The sequence below is a fragment of the Elephantulus edwardii genome, unplaced genomic scaffold (assembly GCF_000299155.1).
Source record: "Elephantulus edwardii isolate Elephantulus edwardi_28Jun2011 unplaced genomic scaffold, EleEdw1.0 scaffold00037, whole genome shotgun sequence".
In the NCBI taxonomy this organism is placed as follows: Eukaryota; Metazoa; Chordata; class Mammalia; order Macroscelidea; family Macroscelididae; genus Elephantulus; species Elephantulus edwardii.
In genome coordinates, this window is record NW_006399787.1 from 14596057 (window position 1) to 14620909 (window position 24853).

Here is a 24853-nt window from a genome sequence, read left to right on the forward strand (position 1 = left end):
GCAGATTGTTAATAGATCTTCCACCAATCCTGATGCCACAATTCTCCTCATAGAGCCCAGCCTCTCGGATAATCTGCTCTGCATACATGTTGAAAAGGTAAGGAGACAGGATGCATCCCTGGCGTACACCCTTCCCAATTTTGAACCATGCAGTGTTACCTGCACAAAAGTTATTCTGATGGGCTAAGTAAATAATGACAGGTCTATAAAGTAGAGTACTATTTAACCATTAAAAATTACATCCTACAGCAAGTGCTCCCTGCTTTGAAGATGACTCCAGGATTCATCTGACATCAGCAATGACACGGTTCACTCCATGTCTCTTCTGAATCAGACTTGGATTTCTGGCAATCATTGTCAATTCTCTTCAGCTAGATTTTACTTGTATGTGAAATAATTAAGTAAAAAGAGGCTTCCCAGTGGCAATAAATTCAAGAATTTGGACTGTATGACAAAGAACACAACATCAGGATTGAAGGAAGACTCATGAACAGCCTCATAATAAGCAGATGACACAACTTTGCTTGCTGAAAGCAAAGAGGACCTAAAGCACTCTTGATGAATGTTAGAAACCACAGATTAAATATGAACTTCATCTCAACATAAAGAAAACAAAAATCCTCACAACTGGACCAATGGACGGCTGGTATAATAAGCAGAGAAAATACTACCGTTGTCAATGATTTGATTTTCTTTAGATACACAATCATGGAAGCAATAGTCAAGAAATCAATGCATGAATTGGGAAAATTTGCTTCAAAAGACTTCTTTAAATGTTAAAAAGCAAAGATGTCACTTACAAGACAAAGGTCTATTAGACCCAAGCCATGGTATTTTCAATGGCAAGAAGCTGCTGGGCAATCCCAAAGGCACGAAGTTCAAATCCACTCTGCAGGAGAGGATGGGCAAACTAGTAAAAAGATCTGGTATTCTGCTCCCAAAAGGATTACAAATAAAAACTGTGCCACAAAGCCAATTCAAAACTCATGGCAAACCTCCATTGTGTTTCCAACCCTGCAAAACTTAAATGGAGAAAAGACGTTCAACTCTCTCTCAAAGGGTCGCTGGTAAGTTCGAACTATTGATCTTTAGGTTAACATCCCAATACTTAGCCTACTAGGCCACCAAGGCTCTTCCCTGCAAAGACTGCAAGATAGAAAACTTATTGTTTTTGTTGTTGTTGCTGTTGCTGTTGTTTTTATGTGCCATTGAGTTTACTCGGACTCACAGAGACTCTGTATACCAGCTCTGAACTCTTTCTTTGAGCCAATTTCATAGTCTCCAACAAACCTACTCCCATTACCCCAGTCACTGAATCAATCCATGACCTCCAGCTCTTTTCTCTTGCACTGTCCCTCCACCCTCCCAAGCATGACGTCCTTCTTTGAGGACTGATCCCTCCTTGCAACATGCCCAAAGTATGTCAGACAAAGCTTCAGAATCCTTACCTCCAAGAAACAGCCTGATTTTACCCTCTCTATGACAGACTCTCTATTTTTTTTCTGCTAGTAGTCCATGGTATATTCAATACTCTTCTCCAGCTCAAAGGCACCAAGTCTTCTTCTATCATCCTTAGTCATTATCCTGCTTTCTGAAGCAATTGCAAAGACTATAGGCAGTTCTACTCTATCCTATCAGGATCCTATGGGTCAAAAATAACTCAATAGCATTTTCATCTCATCTTCTATCTTCTCATCCTCTCTCACAAGAATGTGAAAGATGACAGGAGAGGGAAGGAAGAAAGCAGGGAGGGAAATCTGATAACATAATTGTTACATGCAGTGGAGAGCAGCCAAACTCAATAGTTCCTAGGATAAATCACTTTGCAAAGCTTAGAGAGACTCCAACAAAATATCTGAACCACAAGACCAGTGGTATAAAAATCTCAACTGAGGAGAAAAAACCAACCAACCATACAAACAGTATTATGTTTTAGAAATGTTTAAGTAACAAGTCTATCCAAAATAAATAAATACATATATATATATAATACACATATATATGTAGCAAGCATTTCATATCTCCATACAAAAAATACTTACATGGCACAAAGAAGTAAGTAGTCACTATGATCAAAGAGAGTCAGGTCAATGTTTTTACACAGATGCTAATTAAGAATGTTGTAGCAAACACAATAATGCAAAAGAAAGAATGTTTTCAAGGGGGGCAAGTAAGAACCTACATTTACCTATAGAGTTTTTAATAAGAGAGAAGCATTCAAATGCTTTTATCCCTTTGACAGCTAGATTTAGGTGCTTAAAGTTGGAGAAAGGATACTTATTTGGAGATTATCAGTACTCAAAGAGGAAAAGATTTGCCCTGGGCACAAACAGGAGAGATTGAGAGTGCAAGGACTCAGGAGGCCGGCAACGAAGCTATTTCAGTGACAGAAAAAAGAAAAAAGAAAAAAAAATAGGCAGAAAATGAGCCAAACCAGTAAAAAGTGCTTGTAAACAAGTCTAAGAATGATCTTCCCCAGTATTCAACATATTTCTTTAAAAATCTTCAGATGAGTTGCTTTAATAACCTGTGTAGTCATAAATAGCAGGTCTGATTAATGATATGTGGCCACATCCCAAAGAGAGTGTAAATCTCCTTTGAGTACATGGAGCAGACACGTACAGGGTTAGAATAGCTAGCTCCATCATTCATAGCTGGCTGACTCTAGACAAATCTCTAACCTCTGTGAGCCTCCGTTTCCTCATTTACCAAATAGAAAGAAATCACTTCTGCTTTTGTATTTCCCAGGACTAGTGTGGACTTGGTACGAAAGCTATGGAGAGCTAGGCAGAACTATAAAATGGAAGTTAATATTAACACTGAATATTATTACTCAATGATTAGAACATCTTGCTTTGGAGGTCATAAATTGGTCTTTTTAGCCCAGAGAAAAGACCAAAATAATTAAGTAATTGACCTGCTCCTTCTAAGTTTTGTGGAAAGGGCATTACATTAGCCAGAGTCCTAAAGAAAAACAAAATCGATAGGGAATATTGAGAGAAAGATATATTTTAAGGAATAATCTCATTAAAATTGTAGTGACTGACAAGTCAAAATCCAATGGGCTGGTGCCAGATAGGAAGCCCAAGAAAGATAGCCAAATCACCGTCTTGACACAGAATTCTTTCATACTCAGGAAATATTTTTTGCTCTTAAGGCCTTCAATTGATTAGATGAGTCCCACGTACATTATTAAGGGTGATCTTCTTTACTTAATGTCAGAGGGCTGTAGATGCAGACCATATCTATAAAATATTTTACTGAAACATCTAGATTAGTTAGATTCAGCTAGATTAACTACATAGCATCATAGCCTAACCACAGTGACACACAAATTAACCATCGCGGGCACAGTCTCAGATAAGATGTGCCAATTCCAGCTTCACACTTACAGTGAAATCTCAGGAACAGGTTGAATTACTGAAACACCCCTTTCCTCATTTTCAGAGTGACAATAACAACAGTGCCCAGCTGGCACAAAGCAGGCCCTTGAGAGATCAGAGCTATTTGGACACTGCATTAGAAATATATGTAGCTAGCCAACGAGTGGCATTTCCACTAGAGTATGTTAGGGTCTAAAGCTCAATACTTAAAGAACCTCTACATGCTCTTTATTTAAAAGCAACAACAAAGCTCCCCAATAATGTATGGATATAAACTGTGTGAATTCTTAGGAAAGGAAACATATACTGTTCAAAGAGGAAACATAGCAGGAGTTGGAAGCAAAACTAGATTTTAACATAATAACCTCATCACCCTGATTGCAAAAGGATCCCATCTGTAATCACCAGAAAACTCTTCGTCTTTAACTTGTCTATGTTCTTCTAAGGCAGGGGCCCTTCAAGAGAGCTCTAGGGAAGAGCACCACTAGCATGCCTGGAAACACGTTTGAAATGCAAACTCTCTGACCACAATACTAGACGTACTGAATTAGAACTCTGGGGTTAGACCCTAGCAATCTGTTTTAGCAATCCCTCCAGAAAATTTTGATATATGTTCAAATGCATGGTTAGGATCTCTGAAAGAAAGATCCCCTCTCTTTCTAAAAAGTTCTAGATTTGAAAAGTTTGTATATGTTAGACGAAAGCCAAAAGCTTAATTTAACGTTTATGCTGCACGGCAATACCAAAGGCACACAGTTCAAATCCACTAGCTTCTCTGTAGGAGAAGGATGGGCCATCTTCCGCTGTGTGACTTACTGTCTCTGAAAACCCATGTGAGGGTCAACTATGGGTCGATTCCGACTTGATGGCACAACAGCAACCCTGGCCTTAGGAAGCTATGGTGGCTGAGAGGTAAAGAGATGCTCTGTCGACCTAAAGACATGAGATTCAAAGAATAATGGGAAAACTCCTCCTACTGTGTGATTTACAGCCTCTGAAAAGCCACTGGAGGGTCAGAGACGAGTTGGTTCTGACTCTATAGCACATAACACAACAATCCTGCCCTTGAACTATGCCTCAGGTTTTACGTGTTCATAAAATTAAACTAATACTAATGAGATGTAAAGGCATTTAGTAAACAATTTGTCACATATTTTATAGCACTTATCACTTATGAAATGGCTGCTGTCTTATGATCAATAAGTATAAACATCATTCATGATCTTCCCAGAGCCTTTCAGAGCAAGAAAAGCATCCTCCTCTTTTCTGACAACAGGCTTCACTGTACTTCCTCCTCTGAGAAGCTCACACCCCGAGCTAATTATAGAAGAAACTTCTGTGGATTCAACTGACCACATGTGGATTATTTATAGCATATGGATGTGCACTAGTTTCAGAGTTATCGTGTATACCCTTCTCCCAATAGATCTTCCATGGATTCCTGGAAATGAATCAGCAGCACATGAAATCATTGTGTTTGGGTTCTTGTGAACATATTGTCCCAACTGGGACACTTGCAGATGCTTTTTCTAAATCTTCTAAAGCAGGGGGCTGCAAGCTTTCTTTGCAAAGGGCCAGCTAGTAAATAGTTTCAGCTTTGCAAGCCATATGGCCAGTCTCTGTTACGACCACTCAGCTTCTCCATGGTAGTGCAGAAGACGCCATCAGCAATTCATCACGAATGGCATGCCTGGGTCTTACTGAGATGAGACTGATGAATAACGCAACTGCAATTTCAAAGAATCTTCCTATGTCATAAAATAGTTTCCTGATTTTTTTTAACCGTTTTCACAAAGTTAAAACCATCCTTAGCTTGAAAGTTATAGACAAATGGTCAAGGTGCTGACTTTGGCCTGCAGGCAAGTGGTTTGTCAACTACTCTCCTAATGGGTTCTAAACACAATATTAACTAGGATGTTATCTTGGTTTGTGGTGGTGGTGGTGTTTGCATTCAGTGACCTTTCTTTCCTAGAGTTCAAAGAAGTTAATACAAATAATTTCCTTCAAGATTAAAAAAAAAGTTTAAAAACTCCTTACTTCCACAACCATGATGGCATTGGGCTTCATAATCTGTTTCCTGGAGTAATTTCTTAGGTGCTCAACCCTATTGTCTTGAATTATTTTAGCATCTACAGCCATGCCCCTTATTAGAATATTTATTGCTGATAGCATTATTGTGCACCTTTTGTCAGCCAATATATATTAAATCTCCTTAACAGAACATGGAAAAAGTGCAGAAAAGAGGCTTCATGAGAGTAGGCAAGCAGATTGGCATGTGCCTCTGTTTGCTCCCTACATCTCTGCATCTCTGTCCATATCCCTCCCTCCCCCCCCCCTCTCATTCTCTCACACTCTTTCACTCACTCTCTCTCTCATTCTTTTAAAAACAAACTTGGGACCATGCTTTTCAAGTGTACTTGCTAAACAGCCATGAGAAATCAAAGCCATCAGGCTTATACATTTTCATCCGAGCCATGAATTCCTATAAGGAAGTCACACTTTGTGGGACCATAATAAATGAGGTTCTCCTCCACCCATGTCAAATGTTATCTGTTGGGCATCTGCCCTCATTAGCAACTATCTGATATGCCCTCACACGGCCTATTATGTGCAGGGTGCCCTCTCATCCTTATCTCCCGTCTCATAAACACTCCTTTCTTCTGTTCTAGAATAGACCTTAGCAGTTGTCAATGGGATGTTTCAAAATGCTTTAGATTGCCGCATATCTACCATCCAAACCTAGAAAGGTAAACCAGTACTTCAGAGCACGCCACTCTATCTGTGAATACTAAGTTAAAGCTCTAGATGTATTTTCCTTTCTTTTTTTGAGAGAGGTAATGTGGTAAAGAAAACAGTGGTTCTGCAATGATGTCCAAATATGAATCCTTGGAACCTGTGAATATGTTATCTTACATGGCAAAGGGATGTTTTGAAGGTGTGATGAAGGATCTGAAGGTGGCGAGATCATCTTGGGTTAGCCATACAGACCCAGTGAAATCATAAGAGTCTTTTTAATATAGAAGGAGGAGGCTCAGAGTCAAGGAAGATGGAATGACTGAAGCCGAGGATGGAGTGATATGGGGTCAGAATGTGAGAAACTTCTAGAAGCTAGGAATTTCAATAACATGTGTCCTCTTCTAGAGCCTCCAAAAAGAATATATTGCTGTTGCTATATGCCAAAGAATCAACTCTGACTCACAGCGAACAAGAGATCAGAACCTTGCCCTTTCTTGCACTATTCCCCACAATCTCCAGCAGGATGTCTTCTTCAAAGACTGGCCTCTCTTAACAACATGCCCGAAGTATACGAGAATGAGGACTATAGCTCTCCTACCAACCATTTCAGACTCCTGACCTCCAGAATTAAAAGAGAATAAATTTCTGCTGTTTAAAGTAATTAAATCACTAAATTTATGGCCAAAGAATTGATGCCTGTGAACTGAGATATTGGTGAAGAACAGTGAATGTGCCATGCACCTCCAAAGAGCAAACCAATCTCTCTTGGAAGAAGTGTAGCCAGAATGTTCCTTAGAAGCAGAGAAAGACAGTCTCTCAATATACTTAAACCAGGTTATCAGGAGGAGCTAGTCCCTGGAGAAGGACATCATGCTTGGAAAAGTGGTGTATCAGTGAAAAACAGGCAGATCCCTAGTGAGAGGCACTGACATAGTGGTTATATCGGTCTTATTATAGCAAAAATTGTGAGGCTGGTGTTGATCACGTCGGGTCTCAATTCATAGCCTTATATACAAGGTTACTATGAGTCACAGTCAACTTGAGAGCACCTAACAACAACTTTGAGGTAATTTGTTAGGGTATCAACAGGACACTAATATGGGCAGCAGCTGAACATCTTATAAAAATAGTATGGTTTCTAACAAGTCACTTTATATCTTCTTAATGGAAAAAAACTAGTTACCATTGAATTGATTCTACCTCATGACAAATCCATGTGTATCAGGATAGAGCCATGATCCATAGCATTTGCAATGGCTGATTTTTTTTAGAAGTAGATCACCTTGCCGTTTTTCCAAGGCAGCTCTGGGTAGACTCAAGCCTCGCATCTTTCAGTCAGCAGCCAAGCTATGTTAACCACTTGTACTGCTCCAGGGTTTCCTGTCTTACATTTTCCTCTAAAGAATGAGAGGAAAGTTCTACTCTTCTCTCATGGAGGGTCCCTAAAGCCTAGACCACTAAACAGTCAACTAAGACGAGGTATAAAACGGGCGGCTGAAGGGGCGAGTGGGCAGTTAGAGAACACTATAGTCAGACGAGGACTGCAAACGATGCGATAGAAATGGAATGTGGCTTATTTATAGCAAAGCCTGCCTCCCCTCTCAAGTGTGTGACAGAAGAGCTGTTTTAAAGTTTTAGGCTTCAAACTTGGCTGCAGAACTTGGCTGCCTCTCAGAACTGTGCTTTTTTTTATTTAGCTTTAAAATATAAGGAGCAACCCCATGGCTAAATTGTAGGCAGAGGTGGTGCCGGCAGGAAGAAATGTTGTGGGGAATGGAAAGGGGTTGAAATGTTATTCTTATTTAGTTAGTTGCTTAAGAAAAACAAATAGCGAATAAAATCACAAATGGCTTGGAAAGGTTCCAGGCTGAAAATTTCTGAATACTCTGGCAGCGGCGAGGCTCTCCAGATAAGGGTGGTGCTGCGAAGCCAGTCAGATAGTACGATGGGGATCTGGTCAAGAGGGAGCGAATGAAGACATAACAGTCCCCAGCTGTTAGAAAGACCCTCACCCTCTTTGTGTGGCTCCTGACACAGAACTTTTCCAACCACCATGTAGGGAAGCTCAGCTTACATGCACAGAAACCAGTATTAAACCTCCAGAAAGCAATATACACCAGGAGCAATATGTGACACAAGTCATGTCTTTTGACCTAGGAATTGCTGGTTTTGCTATTAAAATTAAAAATTTTAAATGAACAAGTAAATTATGGTATATTATCCATTTAACAGAGGAGCAATTGTGGTCCAATGGTACAATTCTCCACTTGCACTTGGAAGACCTGGGTTCCCAGCCGCCACTTTAATCCCAGCCACACCTGTCCACCTGTCAATAGAGGCTTGCGTGGTGCTATGAAGCTGAACAGCTTCTAGTGGAGTTTCTATTCTAAGGAAGTCTAGAAAGGAAGGCCTGGTAGGCTAATTCTGAAAGTCAGGCCATGAAAACCCTAGAGATGACAATAGTCTAACCCACAGCCTATCATGGAGAGAGTGCAGGAGAAGATAGCATGTCATTCCATTGTGTACAAAGTGCCCATGAACCAGAGAATCAACTCCATGGTAGCTACCACAGTCAACTGGTCAAAATATTATTCAGCATTTAAAATTATGATTGTGGTTTTATACTGTGGCATGGACTAAACGCTTAGGATATGATGGTGTTGCTGCTGTTTTTAGGTACCACCACGTTGTGTCTGACTCATTGCAACCCTTTGTATAACAGAACAAAATATGGCCTGATCCTACACTGTCCTCACAACATCGGCTGTGGTTAAGCCCATTGCTGCAGTGATTGTGTCAGTGCATCTCACTGAAGCTCTTGCTCTTTCTCATGGACCTTCAACTTCACAAAAATGATGGCTTTCTCCAGGGACTTCCTGCCAACAAGTATATGAGATGAAGTTTTCACATCCTGGCTTTTAAGGAGCATACTGGCTGCACTTCTAAGATGTATTTGTAATTCTGGCAGTTCCTGGTATATTCAGTATCCTTCAGCAACACCACAATTCAAATGCATCAATTCTCCTTTAGTTTCCCTTAGTCATCAGCCAACTGTCAGATACACTAAAGGTGACCGGAAGTACTTTGACTTGGGTCAAATACATCTACATGGTCTACTATTCCAGGAATGATAAACTGACAAAAAACTCATTGTTCAAAAGAACATTTCAAGATGTATCTGAAAGTACAATGCTATCAGTGAAAGGACCATATTCACATGCATATAAGGAAAACCTGCTAATAAAACTGTTTTTCAAATTTATACAACAACTATTTTCCAAAGATGACAAAATTGAGGATTTCTAACACCTTCTATAGTCTGAAATTGATCAAACATGCAATCAAGATGCTTTCAAAGTAACGGGTGATTGGAATGCAAACATTAGAAGGACCGAGTGCTGAAAAATACAACTTTGATGGTAGAAATGAGGCCAGAGCTCGCACGCTAGATTTGTGTATTACCACTTATTCAATTTAAATACCATTTAAAAATGCATAAACAGCAACTATACACATGAATCTTGCAGGATGGAATACACGGAAATAAAACCAAGTATAGATATGGAAAGATACAGTGAAGAAGTTCACAATCATCAGTCAGTAGAAGGCCAGGTCCAATTGCTATCAATTGCTCATATGCAAGTTTAAATTCAAAGTGGAAAAAAACTGAAAACAAGTCCACAAGAGCCAAAAAGCAACCTTGAATATAGTCCTTTAAATTCAGCAACTATCTCAAGAATATATTTGAAGCACTGAACTCAGATATAACAGGGAAAGGTAAAATAGTAAATACACAGATTATCCACTTGAGTTAACATATTTTATAGACCAATAATAGAAATGAAAAGCCTGAATGAAAATAAGCCAAATGTTGTTTACATGGTAGGAATTAGTGAGGTCTTTCCCACCAACCCCCTTATATATTCTCTTATTCTTTGGAAACAAAAGTTATACTTTTAAGAATGGAAAACATTACCCAATATATAACTATTTCAATTTGTGATATAAAGTGCTTTTTACCTTCCATTCAATTTTGTGTCCCCATACAAAGAACGAAGGTAATCACATCGGGGCACAGCTCCTAGACTGAGCATTATAAAATAGCCTGTCTTATTTTTTATCACTATACCTTTGCTCACACTACTCTCATCACCTAGATATGCCCTTTGGACTAATTCCCACCAACCAAAGTCTCACTCCCTTTTTAAAATGAAATCCAAGTAATTTATCTTCAAGTTTCTTTCTCCTCTCTAAGCTCATCGTGCCTATATCAAGTCTCTGAGACTTACAAAAAGCCTTGGGATTTTCCTTTTTTAAAACATAACTCAATTTCTCACACAAAGGGGAGCAAACAAAGTTCACAGGCTTTAGATAAAAGCCAACCAAGACTCAAATCTCAGTATCACCACTGGTGACCAGTTCTTTACTCCAGTGATCCTCACTTTCCCTACCTGTAAAACAGAGTGAACACTGTCTATCCAGCAGACTATTCTGGTGATTAAATAATACAGTGTATGTACACTTATTATAGCAGCTGGTATACATACAGTAAGTGACTAATAAATGTACATTTTCTTCCTTCATCTTGCACTACTCAGTTGACCCAACTAGTCTGTACAATTGTCTAGGGGAAAGAGTGTGTACAATGCTACTTCTTATTCCTCACACACCAGTACAGTTCCTTGCCAGGAGCACCTGTTCAATAAATAAATAACACTACTTGTTGATTTTATTTTTACAAGGTGTGCTAACACTCAGATGGAAACAAATTTGAGAGGTTCAGAAGTATCACACTGACAAGTATAAGCTGTCTTCTTACTGTTTTCTAGAACAATGAGGTCTCTGAAGTCACTTAAGAGTCCTCCAAATAAAGTTTCTTTTCATGTCTATTTCATGATAGTCACTTGGCTGAGTGTATCTCTCCTTTTTGTAGTTCTGCAGAACTAGGTTATGAGGTTAACATCTTTAGTGCTAACTTCCTATTACTGGTTACTCCACTAGACCGGCAGACCAGCCACCAAGCATCCAGACATTACCCCGGACATTAACTCTTTCTCTCTCACTTTCCATGTAAAATCCATGACAAGTTCTAGTCATTTAACTTCATCAATTTATTAAAAGTTTCTCTTGCTTTTCTTCAACAGTGAGTGGGGCAATGGAGGTTGATGTGTTGGAATTAGTGAGACTGGCTCAGCACAGGGCAGAATTCAGAGGTGCTATACATAGGGTAGCTACAGGTCACAGGCAACTCAGTGTCACATAACAACAATAACAAAACAATCACTGCTACCATAGGCCAAATTATGCCTTTTCATAAAAGAAATTTAAGGGAAAGTTGAAGCTCTAGGAGATAAACTCATTTCAAATTCTGGAATTCTTCTGTTGTTAAGTGCCAGCTCCATTTCAGTAATTTTATATATAACAGAATTAAATATTGCTTAGTTCTGCACCATTGTCATAATCTTGCTTGACACCACTGTTGTTATTAGGCTAAATAGAAAGTGTGAAGTGAACTTGCCTACTAAGAACAATTTGACTAGAAAATAGTTTTAAAGTACATCTGAAAGTATTAAAACGTTTAAAAAGCTATCAATAAAATAAGACTTTAGAAGATCTGTATGTGGAAGAAGAAAGATAAGAAAGTAAACTCATTAATTGGAGCTTCTTTTTCACCTAAAGAGCACTGCCTATTCTTTAAGCAACAGCCATGAACAAAAAGCTGAGCAGAGCTTTTAACACTTGATGAATTTCAAGGGCAAAATTTAGGAGTCAGAGTCCACAAGAGAAGAGGAATGTGACAATCTCAGGTTTTTGCTGAAAGCAGAAGTTTTTCCCCTCAATAATAAAACTCAATTCAAACGTACTGCTTTTGAGTTGGAACTAACTCATAGTTGACCCCCCAGAAGGCTGTCCTAGTTTGTAAATCACACAGGAGGAGATAGACACTCTTTCTCCTGCAGAGCCACTGGTGGATTTGAATCACCAGAGAGGCAACACCTCTGGGTTAGCTATGCAGCTTGCTACAGACTACGCCATCACAGCTCCATGCAAGACCAAACGTGTTCTAGAACTATACTATTCACAACAGAGAACGGGGGGCCCTAAATGGCATAATAATTATTAATTCGGATATTAAATGAAAGCTTAGAAGTGTGAACTTATCCTCTAATCCTAAAGGTTAGAAGCAGTTTCTCAGAGGAAGATCAAACGACACACTCCCATAAAGAGTACAGCGCATAAAATCCTCTGAAGCAGTTATATACTCTGTCACATGGAATTGTTATGAGACAGAATTCATTCAACAGCACACAACAGTAACAAACTAAAGCCCAGCTAAAAATCACCTCTGTATCTAATTATATTAAAGAAGAAATTCCTTAACCTAACTGACTAGCAGAGAGGAAAATTAACTGAATTATCTTTGGAATAAAATATGTCACCTAAAACCTTAAATTATCTCTCCAAGGTTTGTTAGGCAAGCAACATAATAATGTTCATAATTATGTTCAGAACATAATAATATATTTTTTAAAGTTAAGAATATAAAATAAGTTTTAGAAACCCAGACAATAAGCACAGGTCAGCAAGTAATACAGATTCTGAAATTATAAAATACAGAATTAAAACTATTTATGATTAATGTTTAAGGAATTAGATGAAAAAATAAACCTAGCATGAAATTATAAGAAGGAATTAAATGAGAACTTTAGGATATAAAAATGGACTATCTCAAATTATAAATTCAACGCTATTGGCTCAAAACACATATTAGATACAGTTAAAGAGAGAACTGATGGACTGGAATGTAATAGAGGATCTTTATATCAAAATGCAGAAATACAAAGGAACAAAAAAAGACAAAAATTTTTTATGAAATCAGACCGTCACATTTTTTCTGTTACAGACCTGTTGACGGTTTTAAATTGCTTACCTCTAATTAGCTGCTGCATGCTTTAACCACTCCACCACTAGGGCTCCTAATTAGATCTAGTGGTACAGAAATCCAATAACCTAAGTATGGGATCATTCCAAATATTCATATTATCCCACTATTACTGTCTCAATTAACATTTATATCTAATATTCAGGAATTCTTCACCACTGAGGTATATTCTTTTGGAGTGGGTCTATGTCTCTATCTAGATGTATGTGTGTATACACATCTTTGTATGGTTTTTTTCCCATTTTCTCACTGGCATTTTTAGAATGGCACTTAATTTTAAGTTCTGTTTTGTATTGCTTAACTACCAAACCTTGGAAAAATCATCCTGCTATCTTCTGACAGTTTTTTTTCTTCTGATAGTTTTAAATCAGTTATTTTTCCATTCACAAACATCTATTAACTTTTTGTTATCTGTTCAAAATTTTGTCAATGAAGAATTTACGGTATTACCATCCAAATTCTCCATAGAGTAAGGATACTGCAAGGGTGGGATGGCGGGGAGAGGGGGAGGTGTCACTATGTTAAAGTGATAAGCTGTCTGCCTAAAGGTGAAATCTTGGGCTCTTTGAAATGAAATGAGAAAAAGAAAAAAGTGGAAAAATGGAATAAAGCCCTAAACATACCAAAGTAGAAAGTCAGACTTTAAGAAATGCATCACACTAAACCACATTGGGTTATTCCCCATACTAAAAATAACAACCCTTTCATCTGTTGACACTGATAGCACTGGTCTGGGGCTTGCCTGCACCCTCATCTCCTGTCAAGCAAGATAATATGATGGAGAGCTTTTCTTCTACCCCATTTCATCTGGGGAATAAGGAAAACCAAAACAGAACAGACCCCCCCACCTCCAAAGGAAATTTTAAAACTTTCAAAATATTTAATAAGAAGAATCTTAAAATTCAAATTGGTTGGACAATTAGTTATCCAGGACATTCTGTGAAGTTAGTCCTTGGGAATTTCATTTGTTAATTTGTAGAAGGGGACAAAATAAATGAAAGAGGGCATGTACTAATGTGGAAGACCAACATGTGTTTTAAACATGCTGACTTACTGGTTTTTAAAATTTTGCCCAAATTAAACCTTTGAAGATAATGAAAAGGAAAGAACAGGAGTTTATGAGACAGCAAATAGATCATAAAATGTGACAGTTTTCTCTAGAGAGTTCTTTTGAAATCACCAAGATTAAGAGGGTGATACCTGCTCCTCTTACTTTACAGATGACAGGACAAATTTAACAAAACATTGAAACAACTTATTCACACCCAAAATAGAGTTAGTGGTACAATAAGATCAAATACAAAGTATTTTGATCTAGTTGTATACTCCCTTTTCATGATCCTCTCATTCTGAATATGAGACAAAAAAACCCTCAATTTATCACATTCATAGAGTAGTTTGAAATCTCTCCAATGTATTTGATTACAACTCTGGTTTCTTCTAAGCCTTCTACAAATCCTACTGCAAAAAATATTTTTTTATCCCTCTCAAATCCTTGCTACATATTATCAGTCACCAATTCAGGCTAATTCTAGCTCCAAAACAACCCTGAAACACATCCCCTTATTGATATCTTAGTGCCACTAATTTGGAGCAATGATGTCAGTCTTGAGACTATGGTGTTCCTGATCAAGGCCATGGGGCCATAGTCTTTGCAATTACCTGCTATACATCAGAGAGCTAGACAATGTTGAAGAATGAAAAAAGAAATATCTACATGTTTGAGCCTGGAGAAGGGTATTGAACATATCATGGACTGCCAAGAGAACAAACTGGTCTATCCTAGAGAGGATGAAACCAAGTTGCTCCTTAGAGAGCAGGATTTTGAATCTCTGTCTCACATGTTTTAGGCATGTTGCCAGGAGAGACCAGTCCTTAGAAAAGGGCATCATGCTTGGAGGGGTGGAAGGTCAGCACAGAGGAGGAAGATGAGATGGATTGACACAGTGACTATCGTAATGAGGAGAGGTGTATCAGAGAGACTGAGACTGGCTCAGGATAGGGCAGGGTTCAGAGCTATGAGCTGACTTGATAACATATAACAACCACCACCACCACTGTTTTTCTTTCATTTCAAAACCATTTGTTTCCCTAGCTTTCTCTCCAGTGGTGCCTCTTCCAGGTCTTGTTTTTGCCTTCTTGCAGTATACCACTGCCTGTGTAACTTTAGTAACTATTTTAATAGTGCTACTTTTTTTTTCTGGAAGTGTGCCTAAACCAACTTGTGTCCAGGATTTCTGCCCCAGATCATGAGAGAAAGAGAACTCAGAGTATCACCGTAACACAGAGGTTTCAGACTCAATTTCCAGCATAAAAGAAGTCAACGGCTATAAACTACAAAGTAAAGAAAGCCAGCAATGATAAGGCTATAAAACTACCCCTTTACGGACTAAGGAGCATCTGCCTGAAATCATGCTATTTTCTTTTGCCTCATATACATGGCAAAGGTAGACAATGAATAAGGAAGACTGAAGAAGCATTGATGCTTCTGAATTATTATATTGGCTAACAATTCTGGGAATAGTATGGAGTATCAGAAGAATAAACATTTGTTCTGGAAGAAGTACAGGCAGAATGTTCCTTCAAAGTCCAGATGGTAAGACTTCACAAAATACTCATGTATTTTGGACATGCCGTCAGAAAGGATCAGGCCCTGGAGCTTTAAAGACATCATGGTTGATTAAGTAAAGAGTCCACCAAAGAAAGAGAAAGAAAGACCTTCAATGAGATAGATCAACCCAGGGGTTGCTAACAGTGATCTCAAATATCTTGTGTGTGAAGATGGTACAGGACCACAAACTGTTTTGTTATACATATAGGGTCCCTATTTATTGGAGCTCACATAAGCGTGCCTAACAACCATCCCTTTAATATTACAAGAATGTTGGTTTAATTGTCTGCCACTCAAACTCCTACTCCATTTTTTTATACACCAATGTTGCAATGGGCATAGGTGTGTCAGAATCACTGAGACTGGCTCAGGACAGAGCAGGATTCAGAGCTGCTGTACATAGGGTCACTTTGAGTTGCAGGAAACTCAGTGGCACATAGCAACAACAATGTTCATAGCAGCATTATTCACCATCACAAAAACACAGAAACAGCTCAAATGTCCAACCACAATTGAATGGATTGAGAAAGTATGGTACATTCACATGATAGAATACTATGCAGCACACAGGAACAATGATTTTGAAAATCACTACCTAACTTGGGAGGGACGACAGAGCATTATGCTAAGTGAAGTAACTCAGTTATATAAGGACAAATATTATAAGAGACAATTATTGTAGAAATAGAAAGATAACTAGTAAAATGTGTATGAAGATCCAAGAGGGAGCAGAGGGGTTAGGATGGGCTGGGGACGGGGGAGGAGGTACTTATAGGGCCACACAATTTTACAGGTGGAGGGAGGGCTGAGTAAAGGAATCAAGAAAGATCCAGTGTGGAAAACGATGTATATGAACTTTGTAAGTAGACCAGTATAAAATAAAAATTGTATTTAAAAAGTAAACACAACTCCTAATCCATTTAGGACGCCATATACATTGACATCTATGAGAGCAACATATCAGAATGATTTTATGGGTCTCACAAGTTTTCCGTCTTTCACAGGGTGCCGTCTCAGGACTCTATTGTTGCTAGTTTAAGTAAAAAGTAACAGCACTTGCTTTCTCTGACAGGCTCTGGCTTTTGTAGGCTTCATTGCATTACTGGCAATGTGTGTTGCCTAAATAACATACCTCCCAACAATATAAAATATCATTTGTTCTGAAAATTGATAACTGTCATGAAGAACATACTGGTTGCTAACAAAAATGTTTTTAGTTTGGATCTACTGGTTGCTTTGAAAGAGAAAGATGGTCATTCTCCTCTAGTAAAAATTTACAGCCTTGGAAAACAGTTGGACAGTGACTATGAGTCAGAAACTATCCAAAGAAGTGAGTTTTGCTCTTGTGTGAACAAAACAGATCCTTTACCTAGCTTTAACTGTTAACTGTTACATCACTGTTGTTATGGTCCATTACATCAACTATAACTCATAGCAACCCTATGAACACTAGACCTGAAATCTGTCCTATCTCGTGCCATCCTCATCATCTCTGATACACTTGAACCCATTGCTACAGTCACTGTGTTAAGTCATCTGTTGCTGTGTACCGTCAAGTCAGAACTGCCCATAGCTGACCCTCCAGAGGGTTTTCAGAGACAGTTACTCATCCAGGAGGAGACTGCCCATCTTTCTCCTACGGAGCAGCTGGTGGATTTGAACTGCATACCTTTGAATTGGCAGCCCAACTCTTTCCCACTAAGCTAGAAGAGCTACCCAGGTTATCTACAGTGTCTAAAACTCCCTGTTTACAATCTTCCATCAGTGTGAAGTGTGTACCATCTTCTGACCCTAACCTGGGTCAATTTGACACTGCAGTTTTCTCTGACCACCCACAATCTGAAAGCCCACAGTTCTACCAAATTAAATTGCCAGCGTAGCTGGAAATTTGTCAAGAGATGTTGTTAACTAACCAGACAAACATCTAAAAAGTACTTTACTCTTATTCATAAGAAGTTCTAGTTATAAAAATAATAAACATTTCAGAAAATCTTCACTCAAGGTAAGTGTCTGAGCAGAGCATGATAAAAGTCTACCTCAGAGCATCAGTGTTCTTATTTATTTAGAGGGAGGGGCTACTCTTTGGAAAGGGACATGATGCTGGGAAGGGTGGAGGGTCAGCGAAGGAGAGAAGGGATCAGGTGGATTTACACGGTGACTGTTGCAATGGGCTCTTGTGTGTCAGGAAGTGTGAGGATGGCGCAGGATAGAACACGGTTCAGATCTTTTGTTCATTGGGTCACTAAGAGCTGTACTTGACTCGCCAGGACTTAACAACAACATTAGTTGTTGAGTCCCAACAATATGGCAATGGTCCTTCATGGCTGATAAACAGAGTTGTAGCGGGTATGCTTGAAAACACGTAACATGGTTTTACTAGTAACTTGCTTAGCCATTGCAAGTAAGTTACTTAACTTTCTACATTTTAATTTTGTTATCTATATTCCAGACTCTCTGTGGCAGTTTGACCAGGAAATTTAACCTGGCATCAGATACTGTACAGAACATTTAAAAACTCGTATGGTTTGGACCCAACTCAAACATATTACATGAAAATATCTTGGTTAGTGGGTATCCACTGGGTATCAGTATTTTCTAGAGCATTCCTAGATGATGCCATGTACCCAAACCAAAGCCAAGTTCATTGCTTTCAAATCCATTCCAACTCACAGCAATCGTAGAGTTTCTAAGGCTCTAAGGCTCTATATTCTTTATGGGAGGACACTGCCCATCTTTTTTTCTGAGAAGCAGCCGGTTGATTTGAACCACTAACTTTTCAACTGTTTTTGGTTTTGTTATATGCCACTGAGTCAGAACCAACTCACAGCTGACTAGTGGCAGTTAATCGAATGAAAGGAGAGTGTCCAGGCTTCCCCTGAACAGCGCAAGTAACATGAAAAATTTACAGCCACTGAGTTGGATGGAACTGACTCAGCTGGCCCCCCAAAATGTGTTATCAGAGGCTGTAAACCCCACGAGTGGAGTTTGTTCACCATTCTTCCTCAAAGAAGTTGGTGGATTCAAACTGCCTACCTTTGAGTTGATGGCACAACTCTTTCCCCTAGGCCACCAGAGCTTCCTGATATGTAACACAGTCAGGTACAGATATCATCACTTCACAGAGCAATTAGATGAATCTCAATGCAATGAATCCCTGGGACCCAGGAATATAGGAAGGATTAACAGGCCTGAATTTAGTGAATAATTAAGGCTTTATTTTAAATATATAATGTGACCAATACATTTTTCATATATACCTCCAACCTAAAAGTCGAATGTGAATGATGAAAAACTAAATTAGGAGGTCTCTTCAAGTTATAAATAAAACATGTCTTGGGAAAGTACAACATTTCTGTTAATGACATGAAGCAAAATGAAGAGGATTTTGAAAAATGTAGGCTTAAGAAACCTACCCATCACTGCTTATGTGTCAGAAGGTTACCATCCTAAATGTCACAGCTGATTTAGGGTCGTGGTTTGCTAGGACCTCCCAGTTAAGTGGCCAAATAGCATGTGTAGCACTTCCATTCTGCCCCTAAGTTTGTTACACAGTACCTGGGTCTTTAAAGTTGGCAGGCAGCCATCAAAGTCACAATAACTGACTCTGTTACCTATAGAGGAACAAGAGGAGTCAGAAATTGGAAGAAAATAGGGAATTCATGACTAATTACCTCCTCTGTCATAGGCCAAAAGACCTAGATGGCACCCAGTTCCAATTATGGACATTTTGACCTAAAGTTCTACAAAATAATTCGGATCAAAAGGGGATAAATGCAGAACATTATTTCAAATATTTGGGAATTCTAGACTTTCTGGAGCCAAAAGTCAATGAATCCCTGAAAAACTTGGCTGGAGATCAATCTTTAAATGTTAAATTAAAATTAACCAATGAGGTCATCTTAAAACCAAACAATAGTTTAGCTTAACTAGAAAAAAAAAAATTCTTGAGTGTCATGCTCTTTTAAGAACGCTGTATGTGAGATCACATTAACAGGATTGAGGGAGTAGATAGGAACCTTAGAGGATGTGGTGGATTTATGTTAAAGAGGGAGGAATAGTTTAAAAAGGCAGGCAAAAAATGGTTACACAACTTGAAGAATGTAATTAATGTCACTAAATTGCACACGTAGAAACTTAAATTGATATATGTTTTGCTGAATATATTATTCATAACTACACAATAAATAAATTTAGATGGGGGAGTCACAATAGCACTATGGCCATAACCATCCCACTTATTACTCAGAAGTTTATCCCAAAATTTCATTTCTCTAGATTTAGCTTTTTAAATGTCAACAACTGAATCAACACAACACAGTCCAAGGAATGGTTTCATACTGCATATGAGAACAAACAAAGAGCAAAAAGAAAATTCAACTGCTACTTTGTGTAACTTTTTAAAATTAATTCTATGTAGATACATAGGCGAAGTTTTGGTCTGAAAGTTATGATCTTGCCTAAAAATCATTATAGAAAAAGGTTTTTAATTGGCCTGTTTCAAGATTCAATATTTATTTATTGATATCTCATGAGTAGTGTCCTGTGGTAGATAAACTTCTATTCCTAACCAAAGTCAAGCAAGCCTACAACTCTAAAAATAGAGAACTATGTGACTTTACCAAGATTCAAACACAACCAGGGCTGAACTCACTCAAGTTAAAATTATTTAAGACATGGACCCATATTAGGCAATAAGTGTGCCTTTATTCTTTGTAACTGAACAGATCTAATGGTCTTTTATACAATTCATTTAGCAAACCCATCTGGTTGTCATTCTGTAGTGGCTTGCATGTTTTTAAGATGCTGGAAGTTATACCACCAGTATTTCAAATACCAATAGAGTCAACCATAGTGGACAAGTTGCCCCAGAGTTTCCAGACTAAGACAGATCAGGACCAAAAGGCCTGGAGTTCTACTTCTAAAATTTAACTAATATAAACCCCGTGGATCACATCAGTCTGATACAATCCTGGAGGATAAGCTGGACAGAAGACCAGATAGATACACAGTGGCCACAACATGGACTGGAGCATAACACCAACCATAAGGGTGAAGCAGAATCAAGCAGTACTTCCTTCTGCTGTAGAGAGGGTCACCCACTAGTCCGAGTCAATACAACAGCAATCAACAACAATATAACAAATAATGTCACCTATACAATATTGTTATGAGAATACCAGATGTATCCCCACTACCTTAGTAATTTTTCTAATGCATTGTAGCAGTATGTAGCACTGTTTCTAAATGAAACCAAAAAAAGATCCTCATATTATACACACAAAAAAGAGGAAAGTAGAAATCACTTTCTCTTAAACCTGTAGGAAGCTTTTTGTTTAAATACAATGCCAAACATTGCAATGGAAAGGTCTGGCTTCCATAACCTTTACATTTCCTATTAACCTTTCATAATCCACATGTCACACTTCCTGGATAATGCAAACTTTTTTAACTGTTTTCCTGTCTCTTAAAAAAGCAATTGGCACTACAACAAGATAAAGGTGAATAATCCAACAGAAAAATGGGCACAGGATATGAACAGACACTTCACCAAAGAAGACATTCAGATGGCTAACAGGCACATGAAAAAATGTTCAAAATCCCTAGCTCTAAGAGAGATGCAAATCAAAACAACTATGAGATATCATCTCACCCCAGTCAGAATAGCAAAATTTAACAGAACAACAAGCAACAAATGCTGGCGAGGTTGTGGAGAAACTGGAACCCTTATTCACTGTTGGTGGGAGTGTACAATGGTGCAACCACTGTGGAAGGTGGTATGGCGCTTTCTCAAAAAGTTGCAAATAGAGATACCATTTGACCCAGCAATTTCACTACTGGGAATATACCCCAAAGAGACCATAACTGACATGCAAGCAGATATATGCACACCCATGTTTATTGTGGTTTTGTTCACAATAGCAAGGAGTTGGAAACAACCTAAGTGCCCATCAACAAACGAATAGATAGAGAAGCTGTATTACATTCACACAATGGATACTATGTTGCATTGAAAAACCAGGAACTCATGCAATATTATTCAAAATGGGTGACCCTGGAGGACACTATACTGAGTGAAGTATCTCAGTCACAAAAGGACAAATACTGCATGGTGCCACTGTTGTAAAACAGGACTGACCTTGGGGTTGGGGAGAGACTGAGAAAGATGGGTTAGATAATGTATACTGCATTGAAACAAATGAGGGAGAAAACTGTTTAAAAGGGATATGTGATTAGATATTTTTGTCATGACAGGAGGGTTTGTAAAACAATGAAAGAATTTGTCTTCTACTTTTCCAAGAGGGTAGTGCACTAGGGGGGAGGGTTGGGAGGAGAGAAAAGTGCAACAATGAAAGAATGGAAATCCAAAGTCTATGTAAATTTTTACTGAAATTAATAATACATTTAAACTTAAAAAAGCAATTGGTTGTGTGAATTGACTCTGGTCAACTTGCTAATAGCACCAACCCTTACGCATTCTATAATTTATTCCCTTTCCAAGTGTCACTGTCTCTACAAGACTTAAAGATAAAAGAAGAAGGAGAACTTATTAAGGATCCCCTCCATGCCCCACAGGATGCCTTACTCAATTCATCTAAGTGAATCTTTGCAATAAACCATGAAGAAGCAGGCTTGAAGATCTATAACTAGCTTGAGATCTTACAGTTAGGAAGTAGCAGAGTTAAAATTTAAATCAATTTCTGAAAACAAATTATTTGTTTCTACCTACCTGGTGCAGGGTCTCCTAATTTGGAGTAGGTTAAAGTAATGGCAAATCAATGTCTTTCTGTTATTCGATACACTTCACTAATAGTATAGTTCCATTACTCTATTTTTTTTCCCTTGGTGGCACATGTTTCAAATCCATCCACAATAGAAGGATGGGCAATATCCTCTTGTGACACTTATTGCCTCTGAAAACCTACTGCAGGATCAGCTGTGAATCTTTTCCAACTTGATGACACACAATAACAACTTATTTAAACATTTCTTGCAAAGAAAAAGTACTTGGGAATATGACTACTCAAACCATTATTAATTTTAGAGCTCTACATTTACAAAGAAAAAACATCACCATACCTAGGAATATCTATTTCAACACAGTCATCTGATTAGCATCGATTGAACACCATAGCTTGTACAATACCTAGTACTCAGCAGAAAATACAACTATTCAGTGAAATGTATGCATAGAATGTTTCTCTTATTTATATGTAATACATTAGGTGAAACTTTTACAAGTTTGCAGACATTAACGTGATGTTTAAGAAGTAATTATTTCCTCAAATTCAGCATGTGACCATACGTCTTCCCCTCAAAACATTCTTCTTGCAAGTATTTTTTTTTTCTCACTAACTGCACCAACTGGAGCCTCTTCTCCTTCTAATTACATATGCACTCCACTTTCAAGTCACTTTAAATTCAGACTTTTTAATCTTTCACATCCATCCCTCTCAAATCCAAGAGGTATTTACTTTGCTAAACTAGTATCCTTACTCTTCTCAAAGACATACAAATATCACAGTCTGTAATACCCAGTTTTCAATATATCCTGATTCCAATCCATTTGACACAGTAGGGCAAGAATCACCATCCAAAAAAGATGTTGATCATACAGCTCCTAATACAACAATTTTGCAAGTGTTCCTGTTATCTAGAATCCAATACTTCCTAAAATCTGACTCTCTGCAACTTCTCTTCTAAAATCTTACCTACATTTTTATTCCTCATAACGCATCTGACATCCAGGCTAACTACAGTTGTTCATTTTCCTAAGCACTATGCCTGCACTAGATGCATCTCACTACCTGCACTGTTTTCCTCCTCTGAGATTCCCATAACAGCAATCCTATCCATTTTGGGAGAAAGATGAGCAATCTCCTCCTGAGTGATTTATAACTTCTGAAAACCCACTGGCCAGCAATGAGTCAGTTCTGATCTGATGGCATTTACAACAGCCACCCATCTCTTAAAACTAAGGACAAATGTCACTATCCAAAAGTCCATCTCAGACTAGAAGTAATCAACTTTTAACTCATTTATATAGATTTAACATGAACCTCTCTTCAGAATTAATACTAAGATCCTTTTATGTTATTTGTGTACGTTTTATCACTCCTACCATCTGTAAGTATCTATTACATATATACTCTGTCTCTCACAGCACCTAGCCTAGATGTCATAAATATTATAAACTCAAAGGATCTTTGATTCATGCATTTTACCTTTAAACCAAAGGAGAATATGCCTCTAACTGCACTGCTGAAGCAACATTTGCGTTTAAATAAAAGGGAAACTTCAATACAAAGTATAGCGATTAAAATGCAAATTTCTTGGATATCAGAGTAAAAAAAAATAGATGACATGAGAAGAAAACAGTATTTATCTTTATCAACCAAAGGCAGTGTAGGAAGAAAACATTTCTCCAGCAGTCACTCATCAGTCAACCCTGTATAAGGCACAGACACAAACACAAAGGTAACGCACACAACTTTTAACCAGACGCCTTACTTTGCGATAGACAATCATATTTGGAGAACTCTCCTCTGGGTCAGCAATTCCCACTGCTTTTTGATCCCCGGATCCCTGAGCCATTCCGAGTGTCTTCACTTGCCCTGCAAGAAAAAATGAGCAGACTGCTAAGTCAGGAAGAAATTATATAAAGAAAAGCTTTGAAATGCAAAAAAAAAAAACAAAAAAAAACAAAAAAAAAACACCCAAAACTAACTTTGGCATGAAAATGAAATGTGATATAATAATGTAATTTAAGAAAGTTAATTTTTGTTGGGCTTTTTTCGTTTCTTTTGAAACTAGAGGATGATTGTCCTTTTATTAATATTCACACACATTCTTCCTTTCCAAAAGCAACATGCTTATTTTCAGCCTAAAAAATCATGCATCCTAGGGGTGACTACATGTCAATCTCAAATAATCTCCTGAAGACAGATGATACTAACCATTTTGAATTCCAATTTCTTAAACTGAGTTCATTTTCCCATTAATTTTATGCATTAAAATATGAATATTTTTATTTGGCCTGTTTACAGCCTTAAAAAGAGACGAGTAATACAATGATAAAGATACAGACATTCTGAGTCAAGTAGTAACCTCAATTTTTGGTGTGGAGCTGTATTTTCTGTGTGACTTGAAGCAAGTTAAGGAACTTTGGGGGTTTCCTTTGTT

The 24853-nt window shown here is 38.1% G+C and overlaps 1 protein-coding gene across 2 annotated transcripts in view; it reads right to left on the reverse strand.

Moving 5' to 3' along the window:
* The window catches only part of RGS6 (regulator of G-protein signaling 6), a 745464-nt gene extending 721189 nt beyond the window's left edge, over positions 1-24275 (reverse strand). For both annotated transcript variants that reach the window (XM_006884721.1, XM_006884720.1), the window contains exon 1: positions 24182-24275. In XM_006884721.1, the coding sequence (XP_006884783.1) occupies positions 24182-24265 (84 nt within the window). In that variant the 5' untranslated portion in view covers positions 24266-24275. The remainder of the gene's footprint in view (positions 1-24181) is intronic.
* Positions 24276-24853: the final 578 nt, after the last annotated feature.